The sequence below is a fragment of the Gadus chalcogrammus genome, chromosome 4 (genome assembly GCF_026213295.1).
Source record: "Gadus chalcogrammus isolate NIFS_2021 chromosome 4, NIFS_Gcha_1.0, whole genome shotgun sequence".
NCBI lineage: Eukaryota > Metazoa > Chordata > Actinopteri > Gadiformes > Gadidae > Gadus > Gadus chalcogrammus.
The window spans coordinates 17,552,695-17,566,655 of record NC_079415.1 but is presented as its reverse complement, the minus strand read 5'-3'; the positions used below and the strand labels follow the sequence as shown (position 1 = coordinate 17,566,655).

Below are 13,961 nucleotides of genomic sequence, written 5' to 3'. Positions count from 1 at the left end.
GACAAAACGTTGAAGCAGCTTCTGAATGCTCACAATAAAAGTTATTTGAATGAAGACGTCTCATTGTTGTGAGATCTCTTTCCGGCAGCTTATCGAAGAATCACATGGAAGATGGAACCAACGATGCGTGAGGTTCAATATGCACAAACTTAGAAGAAGCAGGCTAGCTACAAACACATCCGCGTCGTCAACCATAGAGGAAAACTCTGGCTGACCGTCAGGCTATAACCAGCCGGCGGTCAGCCGTCCAGAGGCAGCATGGGGCTGGACACCTCTCTCCTCCGGATCAGTCGGTGCAGTTCAATACCCTCCCAGCGTGTTTGGAGCAGATTAGAATGCAACAGCATGCACAGACTTAAGCATGGCATGAAACCACCAAGCCATTTAATAAGGGCTTTATGGATGAGATTGAAGGATCGATAGCTGTGACAGACAAGTGCCCCACGCATAGCGACAGGGCTCGGTTAGAAACCAGCCCGGAGGCGCTATGCAGTCACACACTTGTGTGACTGAGTGTGTGGGTGTTTTGTTTGTGTGTGTGTGTGTGTGTGTGTGGGGGGGGGGGGGAGTACATGAGACCAGCTCCAATGGTCATAGAGAGTGGAGTGAAGGGGGGGGGGGGGGGGTGTCAAGCATCAGGTGTTTTAGTAGGCAGTAATGGGCCTTAGGGCCTTGGGATGAGGTGATATTGTTTGTGTCTGTCAGTGTGTGTGTTGGGGGGGATGGAGCGAGCAGGACTCTATTGTATGTATAATCTTGAAAGATTGAGTCACAGTGTTTACTCAGACATGTATTGGAGACATATATTTTTGTTTTTAGAGGGGTCATGAAGCATTGAATGTGGTGAGGGAGCTGTAGATTCAGACGCTTTAATCCAGAGTGATGTACAGTGAGTTAGACTGAAAATCCCATCCCTACACAGAGATGCTGGGGAGCAGGTGCATGGGAAGAAGGTGGACAGTGGGTCAGAGAACAATTACATCCAGAATACAATCAAATACATGCAATAATGTAGATAAACAATTGGTCAATTATTGTGTAATACATTATATACAACATTATATACAAGATATATATATCAATTATATACAAGAATGTATTACACAATAATTGACCAATTGTTTATATACATTATTGCATGTATTTGATTGTATTCTGGATGTAATTGTTCTCTGACCCACTGTCCACCTTCTTCCCATGTTGATGTATATCAGACACCACAAACAAGACACACACAGTCTGTACCCACACACACACACACACACACACCGTGCGTGCGTGCGTGTGTGTGTGTGTGTGTGTGTGTGTGTGTGTGTGTGTGTGTGTGTGTGTGTGTGTGTGTGTGTGTGTGTGTGTGTGTGTGTGTGTGTGTTTGTGTTTGTAGGTGTACTGTAAAAAGAAATTTGAGTCAAGCTCACCAGTCGGCCAAATTGCTCCGCCATCAATACACACATCCAATATTTACACACCTATTGACCAATGCTGACGGCTTATGAGCCGGAGGGGAGCAGAGAGGAAAGGGAGAGGCTGATGAAGCTGAAGAGAAATAATGACACAACTGAAGGTCTGTAGAGTGTAGGAAGATGGTGTGTATTCACCATATTGTTACCGGTATAGCAAACTGAAACATGGCTGAATATAAAAAATAATAATAATAAACAGATTTAGTCTATTTTGTGATTTATATCTCATCACAAAAACATTTCCAGTTTTAAAATTATATTAAAAAGAGAATATTCCCAGAAAGGACTGATATATAAGGCGACAGCCACTGCACTTGGACCGGCAAACTAAGTGCCCAGTTCTGAATAATATATAGTATAGCGTGAATTTTAATACAAGACCTGACCTTTCTGCCGCCGACTAGTGCACTTTAAACCACGTGCACGTGTACAGCTCACTATGTGTCTCCAGTGCGTAAAACATATGAACACACTAAACTCTTAACTACCACGCCCTTTTCTGTGAATCTTCACATAAATGACATGTCAACATATATGGGTTATAACTCACTACCTGTGATGACCACATTCCTGACAGTGGAAATGTTACACCTGGTAGTTAATGTAGATATCTAATATATGTGATGGCAACTTTTGAATTAAAAATCTAAACACAAAACGTAATAAAGCAACCCCCCGCGTACAGATCAATGGTAGCTACAGTGGTAGTTAGGGTGGTAGTTATGGTGATTATGTTATGGTGGTAGTTAGGGTGGTAGTAACGTCGGTAGTTATGGTATGTTGTTAATTAGTTTATCTCCTACATTCTCTCCCTCTTGTTCTCTCTCTTTCTCTCTCTCTCTCTCTCTCTCTCTCTCTCTCTCTCTCTCTAACACACACACACACACACACACACACACACACACACACACACACACACACACACACACACACACACACACACACACACACACACACACACACAGAAACAGTCCCTGTCTGGTGGTAATGATAGCCCAGTGTGTTGTTTCTGCATGATATTAATCTGACACACACACATGTGTGCCGTGTCACCCTAATAGACCAACCCGCAACGTGTCTCTGGCAGGAAGTGAGATTTCTGAACCCAACCCTGACACTTACTATGTTGGCATGGTGGGTCCGTCCCAAAATAGGAGATGGATGCTGACACTGACTCACACAAACACACACATGCATTGCACACACATGCACAAACACACACAATGACTCAACATCCTTTTGGGCGCTTATAGCACGTAGCTTAACAATGCTACTGAGCAAATGAGTAATGTAAGGCGGCATGTTGGAGTGAATGTTGGCCAGTGTGTGTGTGTGTGTGTGTGTGTGTGTGTGTGTGTGTGTGTGTGTGTGTGTGTGTGTGTGTGTGTGTGTGTGTGTGTGTGTGTGTATGTGTGTGTGTGTGTGTGTGTGTGCCAGCATGTGTGTGCGTGTGTGGACCAGACTGTGTGTGTGTGTGCCAGTGTGTGTCACCACACACATGCTCAGAGCCTGGCCCAGTGAGCAGTGTGGGAACCACACCCAGCCTGGCCTGACTCATCGGCCCTACTCCTCTGGACTCCCTTAATGGCTCTCACACAAACACCCCCGTCCCATCCAGGGAGGGAGAGAGGGGGGAGAGAGAGAGCAAAGTGATGGAGAGAGGGATAAAGAGAGAGAGAGAGAGAGAGAGAGAGAGCGCGAGCACGAGAGAGAATGAGAGAGCGAGAGAGTGAGAGAGCGTGAGAGCGAAAGAAAGAGAGAGAGAGAGGAGTGCTAGGGAGAGAGCTGGAGTGACAGTGTGAATGAGACACACGTTAAGCTAACCCAGTAAACCAAGGAATTCCCTTATACCAATACCAATACTAATACTAATACCCTCAGTGTGCAAGTGAAAGTAAGGTGAAGCAAGTAACACAGGAGATGCCTCGAGAAGCCGTGCATCAGACTCACCAGCTCTACCGATCCATAGTGCTTCCGGCTGAAGTCTCCGCGCCTGCAGCCCAAGTCTTCAGACGCAGAGCTGCAACACAAAAAACACACGATGAGGACAGACTGCATGGTCCCCTCTCTCTCTCCTCTCCATCACAACACATGGTCGCACGTCCACTCGAGCGAACATCAACATTCATACAAGTGTTTAAAATCCTCTCACTTTTGGATCTTGTTCTGTGTCGCTGTGCTTGCTCTTTCTCGCTCTCTGGTGCCTCCTGTCCGGCCCGCTCGCTCCTCAGACTTCATCTGTGTCCCTCTCGCTTTCTCTCTGTCTCTCGCTGTCCCTCTCTCTCTCTCTCTCTGTGTCTCTCTCTTTCCCTCCCTCTATCCTTCTCTCTCTTTACCTCTCTTTCTCCCTCTCAGTCCGTCTCTCTGTGTCCCTCTCTCTCTCTCTCTCTCTCTTTGTCTCTCTCTCTCTCTCTCTCTCTCTCTCTCTCTCTCTCTCTCTCTCTCTCTCTGTCTCCCTCTTTTCCTTTCCCTCTCAGTCTGTGTCTCTTGCTGTACCTCTTTCTCCCTCTCAGCCTGTGCCTCTGTGTCTCTCTGTGTGTCTCTCTATGTGATGGGGTCCGGCCCCAGGCCAGTAGCCAGGAGCGCGGGCCCAGCCCGTGTGGGCCCAGATGATGACTGCGATCGAGTTAGGACAGGCAGTGATAGATGGGGAACGGCTCCTGGTCGGGTGCACTGTGTGGTCACGGACCAGATCACCCGTATGGATCTTAACAAAACACGTGTTTGAATCACATGCGCATGGATCTGACACACATGTGAGTATGTATGGCGGATTTTACTGAGGTTAGGCTATCTATCTGTCTGTCTGTCTGTCTGTCTGTCTGTCTGTCTGTCTGTCTGTCTGTCTGTCTGTCTGTCTGTCTGTCTGTCTGTCTCCAAGCCTTACTCTCTTTCTGTCTGACTATCTTCCTGTCAGTGTGTCTTGCGCTCTGCCTGTCTATCTGTATAGCGCTTTATGTTTATGTCTATATGTCTGTGTATCTGAATGTGTGTGTGCGTGTACCTGTGTGTCTGTGTGTCTGTTTGTGTGTCTGTGAGTCTGTGTGTCTGTGAGTCTGTGTGTCCATGTGTCCGTGTGTCTCTGTGTCTGTAGCTCTGAGGAGCCCGTCCATGTTGGCCCTGGGTTAATACATAATGTAAACTCTGGCAGGGTTGAACGTCTCTCTTTCCCCAACAGGATGCTTCCATCAGTTCCTGCACCCATTCTGTCTCTCTTTTGTTCCTTTCTTCCTTCTTGTTTCTATCATTCTTTCTCTTCTCTTGTTCTTTGTCTTTTTTTTCCTCCAGTGCTGTCTTTCCTCCTTTCTTTGTATATCATGGACACCAGTACACTCTAGCAAAACGTATTATATTATTCATGTCACCGTGCAGCCTAGCTGAAGAACTGGCTGACCTTACAAAAAAAGTCCACTTCTGTTACACGTGAACAAAACAAGCGGCTGAGCCACGCCCGCTGAGGGTAAGCCCCGCGGGTCTCGGTGAAATGGAGATGGTACAGGTATGTTGGACGGAGACCATCACTCGCAAAGGCAGGCCAGCGATCTGCTCTGGCCCTCCCCGCTCACAGAGGTATCTACCTGTTGAGGAGTGGAGGAGGGAATGTACCTTTCATCCTATCATTCACAGATGTATCTAACTGTGGAGGGATGAGGGATTCCTCCTTTAATCCTATCATGCGGACGACATCCGCGACTTCTATGTTCACAGCTAAAAAGACACAGCCTGTATGCGACCAGTGTGTCAACAGCCTCCGTCTAAAGAGAATAATATTAATTTCATCTATACTAAACAATGAAAGCCTGAAGAGGAAGTAGAGAGGCTTTGCATATGCAAATGTAGCTGGGCTCATTCTGTGGTATTTGCGAGGGTGTTGTCGTTGAATACACTCAAAAACGACAGCTTGACCTGATGTTGAGCCATTGCACCATTGATATGCATCATTATGCATAGCATAGCCTATGTTATGCATAGTAATTAATTAATACAATAACATGAGTCACAGAGTCAAATAGATCCGTTTTTTCTCCTATTCAGATCATTTGTATTCAATTAGTGTGATTAAAACCATGTTGACAAAATGTGCCGTCAAAAATTTAAATAGATGCAATTTCCAATAGATGCAATTTCCAATGATTTAGAATACCATCACGGGTAGATTGAAGTGGCTCATCCTCAGATGGACGAAAAGCGACAATCATAGTGTCAGGCAGTATCAGGGGACACCTAGACCGAGGCCTTATAGCAAGAGAGGGTTTGTGTGTATCTAGGATCACTTTACAGTGAGTGGGTCGATAGTTGGGTAGAGGCAGAATGTGAAGGCATAAACGGATAAACAATATAGATATGATGATGGACCCTGGCCCTCTGCTGTGAAGGACCTTATCGTTAAGCATATCAATCAAAGCATATGATCTGAATTGCCAGAGGATCTGAGGGTTTACCAATCTGTAAACTCTTTCAAACCCTCACACTTTGAAGAAATACCTTTTAGCCATGGATTTCTCTCATGTGTTTGTTTTTATTATTGTGTATTATCTTTTAATAGTTTTTCATGAAAGGTACTTCGTAGGTGCTGTTAGAGCCTGCTGCATGAAATTTGTGTGTGATTTGACGTCAAAATTTGAGCAACCACAAAGACCTCCAAGCCATACACAACAAGGATTTTTGGCAGGGTGCGGAGTGGCATTGGGAATCAGAATAGACAAGCTCAGTATATTCTGGATTAGCATAAGCGCTCACGAGTGCTCCAGACAATCCATCACATCATGCATAGGTCAACTAACTCCCACAGCCAACCGACCTCTGGGAGATCCTTTGTTAAGTCCCCATGGCCGCCCAGGGGGCCGTGTTATTGACCAGCGGGGGGGGGGGGGGGGGGGGGAGAGACAGCTACAACATCCGGCCGGGGATGGTCTGCTTCAAGAGGCAGCAGAGGTGATCCTAGTCCTAGATAAAAGCTTGCAGACATCTGCACCCATGACTGAGCAACCCTTTCAGCGAGCCACTCGGCCCCCCTGCATACGGGAGGAGGCTGTGGAAGGTGCTTTCATCCAGAAGCCTCCTCTACACACGTGTGGTCGGGACCCAGCTACATGTGATCCTCTGCTGGACTGAAAACGTGGGAAGAAAAATAGAAAAAAAGGAAGTAGGATGTGGATGAACCAGAGCTGGCTGAGGACTTGACACTCAAGGCCTGATGGATGTCAGCCTTTGGCAGGGAACATCGGCGTGCTCCTACTGCTGAACTCCTTAAAGTAATACTGGAGGATTTATTTATTCTTTCCCTACACTGGAGATCACTCGGTACCACCACCCCCTCAACACTCAACATGGAATCTCTTGGCTTGAATGCAACGCACGCAGATCAATCAGGAGCAACAAAGCCCCGGCCGCCTGGCGGAGAGGCCCCACCGGCCGGGCAGAGGGGGAAGCATCGGACCGCCGCCGGCCAGGCAGCACCCCAGCTCCTGTGGGTCTCTAGGAACCTTCTGGAGAGAGCAAATGATGGGGCGAGAGATAACCCTGGCGGTTCACCAGCTTGCTCCATTGAGGCGGCACTACAAAGCCTTGTTTACGGTGCCATAGAGGGGGGCCCACCATGGCGGCATAGACCCTTTAGTCCACATAGTGTGACAGGTTGATGATGACTAGGGATGACGTATCAAACCCAACCAGGAGGAAGTACAACTCAGAATGCTTCTCATCAAGAAGCAGCCCTGGTCCATCTCATCCAGTGATTCCAGTCCCCCCGTAACGGCCCCCTACCCAGCTGGGACGACCCTACCCAGTCAGAACCCCCCCCTACCCCGTCGGGATGACCCCCCCTACCCATTCAGGACCCCCCCTACCCAGTCGGGATGACCCCCCCTAACCAGTCAGGACCCCCCCTACCCAGTCAGAACCCCCCCTACCCCGTCGGAATGACCCCCCCTACCCCGTCGGAATGACCCCCCCTACCCAGTCAGGACCCCCCCTACCCAGTCAGGACCCCCCCTACTCAGTCAGGACCTCCCCTACCCCGTCGGGACGATCCCCCCCACCCCCTACCCAGTCAGAACCCCCCCCTACCCCGTCGGGATGACCCCCTGTACCCAGTTGTGACGACCCCCCCCCACCCAGTCAGGACAAGCCCCCCCTACCCAGTCAGGACCTGCACTACCCAGTCCGGAGCCCCCCTACCCCGTCGGGATGACCCCCCCTACCCCGTCCGGATGACCGTCCTTAACCAGGAGGGACAAGCCCCCCCCTACCCAGTCAGCAAAAAAAGTGGAGCGCAGCGTGGCGGAGAGGTGTGAGGTTTGCAGACGGAGAGTAATGGCAGGCAGCCTGGAGAGGACTCTGATGGAGAAGAGGGAGCAGGGCCAGGGCTGCTCGAGGACATGTTAATTCAAGTCACGTTTAATTGAAAAGCCTCAGAGGGCTTTGCAGCCCCACAATAGACGGCACCCCGCCGTGACCCCTAACCCTGAGCCCTTTAAACGCAAGAAAAAGCTCAGTGGGAAACGGAAGCCACGTCGAGAAGGAAACGATTGCTTCCAGGGAAGGCTGGGAGAGCCACAGGTGGCTGCGTGGGCACACATCAGAATAATAGCAGAATAAAAATAGTTTAAAAATAGCGACATTAAGATGAGAGCTGCTGAAGCGATAGCATTAAGGTTCTCAAAATAACTTGCGGCTGGCATCCTTCTTCACCTCCGTAGAAATACAGTACTGACCGAGGAAGAAAATATCGCTCAGCAATGCTGTCATCTGATACATTTTCAAAAAGGCAGACTAACTGAGAAAAGCTGGGATCTCCTTCCTGTCCATCACTCTAGAATCATTCCACAAATGTTATTTTGGAAAATTAAATGTCTCAGCTGAAAGTTTGGACAGGAGCCTGTGTAAGGAACAAAACGTAAGTGATGACTGAGGAAAACCACAAGCACTTTCCAACACTCAACTTCAAGGACCCCATGAAAACATCTGTTTTGGTTGCTTTCTTTTACATCCTCACTTATTGTCATCATAACTGGTGTGTAGTGCACCTCACCCAACACACAAGTAAAAGTAAACACGACACCCTGCCATGTACTCAGCGTGGTGAGGAGGTGGCTGGTGGTAGGGGGGCATTTGAATCAGAAATCCTACACTCAAGGTCCATCACACACTCAGAGTTACCAAGGCCCCGTGGCGCAGCCTCGCTACATTTGAATGTGTGCTACTCCAGACCCGGCCCTTAAAGCCGACTGGATGCTGAGTGCAGCACTGGAAGTTTGCGCTTATCTAAGAAAAGCGGTGGGAGTAGAAGGCTTATCTTTTGAGTGAAGAAACCCCACATGCGCTACTTTATGTTACGGCCGAGGTGTGCTTATGCGAGTGTACCGGCCGATGCACCATAGCGGCTGAGGTGAAGCATGCATAGCTACTCCTGTTTCATCAGAGGGCTCATGGTCGTGTTCAGCCTACAGTAAAACACTCTGAAACGTTACATGGTGGCTGGTGAATTAATGAATCAGTCCAATACGGACATGGAGTGGTAGCAGCTGCCCTCTGTAGTCATCATTAGCCTGAGCTGCTTTGCTTTTTTATTTTGATTGAAGATTTATTAATCCAGGAAGTCTCATTGAAGACAGGCACCTCTTCTGAAGAGAGACCTCACAGCTGTATTTTAACACCAGCCCACTCTGACAGTAAATGAACATCTCCTGTTTGTCATTACTGCTGTTTTTAATTGGTTGGATGGATGGTGGATTCATGTTGCATGGCTGTTCATTTTGCTTCTTAATTAATTAATCATTTGGCTCAATTAGATTTTCATCTGCAGACATAATTAGTTCTGTCCACGGTGAGAGTGTTTCACAGCAGGGACGTGTGTCACAATACATACATGTAAGGCATATAGGTATGCATATAGAAAGATATTGAAGCTCTATTATTTTTGTTCTCTTAATATGATCGAAAGGAATGTGTTTAAATGTTTGGTTAAAAGAGGTCTATCTTGTCTTGTATTTGTTAGAAACACTAACTCTCTCTGTCGCTCTCTCCCTCTCTCTCTCTCTCTCTCTCTCTCTCTCTCTGTATATATATATATACAGAGATGTCTGACTCCAATGTCTGATCAGCACACGCACCCCCGCAAACACGCATGCACACACTCACTCACATCACACGCACGCACGCACGCACGCACGCACGCACGCACGCACGCACGCACGCACGCACGCACGCACGCACGCACGCACGCACGCACGCACGCACGCACGCACACACACACACACACACACACACACACACACACACACACACACACACACACACACACACACACACACACACACACACACACACACACACACACACACACACACACACACACGCACACACACACACACACACACAGACACGCAAACCCACCCACTCACTCCCTCCCCCCCTCTCTCTCTCTGCAGTGGCAAATCAAGTCATTAGAATATTGAGTTCTACCCACTCATATGACAGAGAAAAAACCCACAGCGAGCCGCCAATTTTTTTTTGCTAATTTTGTTACAAGCATTAGTTTTATCTACAGTAGGCTATAATATGACGTTAATCCCATCATACATATGCACTCCTGAAAGCCTCCCCTCGTCCTTGCCACTGCGGCTGTGGCAGCAAAAAGGCTCCGTCTAATTGCTGTTCTGCTGCAACATGTTGCCCTCATGGTTGCATGGAAATTACCTGCCAAGAGTAGCGCTGTTCTGCGTCTTATATATTGGCTTCGTATCTGTATTATGCTGCCGAACGCTACGGCATGGGATCTTCACTATCGCTCCAAAACAACGACCATCCACAACGTCATCAGTTGTGTCTTTTGGAAGAAGAAAAAATCCACATTCTCTGATTAAGCTTAACTTTCTTTCTGATGCCAGGCAAAATACATTATTCATCCAAATGTCTCTATAGTTTCTTACAAAATACACTCTAACACGAATGAGGTTGTAGTTGTTGATAAAAAAAAAATTGTTGCGGGAGGAGGATGTTTCTGCAACAAAGATAGCCTCCAGGCTTCCGTACCGAGCGACTTGTGGCTTCAGCATCCTGCAGCAGAGCCGCCGCTGCTGTGATGTCCCGTCTCACGCACACAGCCAATTAGTCATGAATGGCGTGGGGGACCATGAGAACAACGCTATAAGTAGCTTAATGTTATTCTAGCCACTCCGTAAATCATAAAACGTGCAATTACGCCGAAGGAAAATGCATGTCAATGTTGCACGAAAGAAACGAAACAAAAATATAACGTGCATGCAAACAATAACGCATCTCCTGTTTCTGTCATGTTATGAATCGTCGAGGCTTTCGTATTTCAGGACCGCAGAAGGAAGATTCTGAGCTACGGAGACGACAGGAAAGACGATTCAACAAATGCACTCCTGCAGAGATCAACATGAATGGCAACAGAGAGAAAACAGAACAGCACATTACCGTTGATTGAAAGTCAACAGTTTGGTAGAAGCTGGATCCACACTATTCATGTCCCCATGCGATGTCAGTCCAGCTGGCTATACAAAGCAGTTTATCTCTTTGTCTTCTCACTGGGGAGGCACAATCATCACTGCAGAGGAAACTCCAACTACTGATCCGAGCGTCTTCTGATGGAATATGCAGATGCCTTTTTTTTTTCTCCCGCGTTTCACATCAGGTGAACAACACTGTTTGCCTTGAAAGGAAGAACACGTTACTTTGAGCTAGGCTACGTTTACTGTATGTCTATCTGTTGCGACTCTCGCTATGAATGTACCTCTCTCTCCCTCTTCCCTCTCTTTCTCCTTCCCTCTCCCTCTCTCTCTCTCTCTCTCTCTCTCTCTCTCTCTCTCTCGCTCTCTCTCTCTCTCTCTCTCTCTCTCCGTCTCTCATTCAACCTCTCTTCCTCTCTCTGTCTCTCACCCACTCCTTGTGGTTCGCAGCCGATGCCGTGTTCATCTCAAAGCAGGGTGCTTTTGCGTCTCCGCTTCTGCATTTGAAATACGGATTCAAAATCTACGTTTCAAGCGCACGCACGCCATTTACGACAATTTGGCGTGTGTGTGTGTGTGTGTGTGTGTGTGTGTGTGTGTGTGTGTGTGTGTGTGTGTGTGTGTGTGTGTGTGTGTGTGTGTGTGTGTGTGTGTGTGCGTGCGCGCGTGCGTGCGTGCGTGAGTGTGTGTGGTGGAGGGCATCTGACCAGGCTCAGCCCCCCCCCCGTTCAGAAAGGTGGCATTCATAAGATCAGTCATTCTCAGGTTGCGAAAAGCGCAGCTTTTATCGGTATTAGCTATACCTTTTCCTCTTCAGTATTCACAGGCATACAGCTAGAAGCAAATTATACCAGCTAGTGTTATATTCAGCTAGTGTGAATATGTGATATGTGTTCATATTTTTAAGCGCTTACCTTAACTTTCATTCATGTTTAAAATGAGTGTGATACATTGTTTTATATAGTCATGCATAAGTTGCAGTATTTCAATCTTTATAACATAATATTTAAATACAGGCCAATTAGTTTTCCCACAACTTAACTTCACACCCACTTCACACATAACATCTAACAGTGACAACAGATAGCGCCTTCCTTACAGACACCCTACACACACAATAATGATACACATACCCCATATCACGCAGTGGGAAACCACTCCTGATGTAACACAGCCTATGCCCAGAGGCTTCCCCACGTCTGATAAGGGGTCCCGCGTGTGAGAAACCAGCCTTACTCATCCTATCCTATCTTCTTCCTAAGACAATCACACACACACATGCACCGACACATGCGCCCACACACACACACACACACACACACACACACACACACACACACACACACACACACACACACACACACACACACACACACACACACACACACATACACACACACACACACACACATACACACACACACACACACGCACATACACAAAAACACACACAGGGGCACACACACACACACACATTGACACAAATAGCCACACACACACACACAAAGACAAAAAGGCACACACACACACCATAATGTGTAACACGATCATTTGGTAAATCTAATACCTCCACAGCCGTAGCATGTGTCTCTCTTTCAGGCTTCAAACACATGAGTCACACACACACAAACACGCACACAAAAACACGCACACACACATACACACTGCTGGAATGTTGGTGAGCTCAGGCTACGCCACGCTGATGGGCAAATCCATATTTGATGAGCCCACACACCCCCCCCATATCCCTCCCAGACTGTGACACGCAAACACAACGGGAAATACCTTGGCTAAAACCGACACAATGCAATAACATCATGTTCTCCATGAAGGCTGTGCTCATTCAAATAGCCTTTATTACGGTTACAAACAAACGGTTTGGAAACGATAGCATAAACCTACGCCGTATTTTGGTGTACGTCCGAATACATACGAGGGAATAGGTGCTTTATAATGGCAGCTCCATGCATTTGAGTTACAGAGAATTATCTTTAGCGGGTAGGAAACCCCCGTCTTAATGGGAATATGCACATGCACACCCAGCCTACACACACACACACACACACACATAGACACACATGCACACCAGCATGCACACAGCCCACATTTGTTTGCATTTGTGTATTAGTTGTGCGGGTTGGTGGGTTGGTGTGCCTGTGAGTGTGCAAGGGCATTTGTGTTTGTATATGTATATGTTTGTGCGCCCAAGTGTGTGTATGCCTATATGTGTTTGTTTGTGCACGTGAGTGTTTGTGTGTATGTGTGTGCATGTGAATGTGATTAGGTGTATTTGTTTGTGGGTGTGCTGCATGAAAGTATGTGTGTGTTTGTGTGTGTCCCAGTCGCGATTGAGCATACCATGCACAGGGCTCAATACGAACAACAACTTCAAAGACCAGGGCTAATCGGTGTGTAGGTGTGTGATTTACGTGTCTGTGTCGTTGATCAACTACAAGCGTGCATGTGTGTGTCCAGAAGTCTGCGTGCATGTATTTGTGTGTGTGTGTGTGTGTGTGTGTGTGTGTGTGTGTGTGTGTGTGTGTGTGTGTGTGTGTGTGTGTGTGTGTGTGTGTGTGTGTGTGTGTGTGTGTGTGTGTGTGTGTGTGTGTGCGCGCTTCCCTGGTTATACATGTGTGTGTGAGTGATGAACAGAGCCAGGCCTTCAAGCCTACTTGTGTTGTTTAGACCACAGTCTGCTCATTCAATACTTCTGTAATCCCTGCAGCTGAGCAGAGTGTCCACGCCGGTCTGCAGCCAGTTGCTTGAGCTGGACACTGGAACCATGGACCAGGACAGCTCTCTCTCTCTCTCTCTCTCTCTCTCTCTCTCTCTCTCTCTCTCTCTCTCTCTCTCTCTCTCTCTGTCTGTGTTTCTCTCTCTCACCCTCTATCTCTATCTCTCTCTCTATCTCTCGTGCTATTTGTTTCTCTCTCTCAGTGTATCTCTCTCTGTTGCTCTCTCTCTGTCACTCTCTATCTCTTTCTCTCTCTCAGTGTGTGTCTCTCTCTCTCTGTCTGTCTGT

General features: G+C 47.6%; 1 protein-coding gene across 3 annotated transcripts in view; it reads right to left on the bottom strand.

The window, feature by feature from the left end:
- The window catches only part of garnl3 (GTPase activating Rap/RanGAP domain like 3), a 65,293-nt gene that overhangs the window by 37,343 nt on the left and 13,989 nt on the right, over positions 1 to 13,961 (bottom strand). For 2 of the 3 annotated variants that reach the window (XM_056589112.1, XM_056589113.1), the window contains exon 2: positions 3,414 to 3,483. In XM_056589112.1, the coding sequence (XP_056445087.1) occupies positions 3,414 to 3,483 (70 nt within the window). Of the gene's footprint in view, positions 1 to 3,413; positions 3,484 to 10,907; positions 11,235 to 13,961 lie in introns of those variants that run through there. The other variant, XM_056589114.1, reaches the window with a different exon arrangement.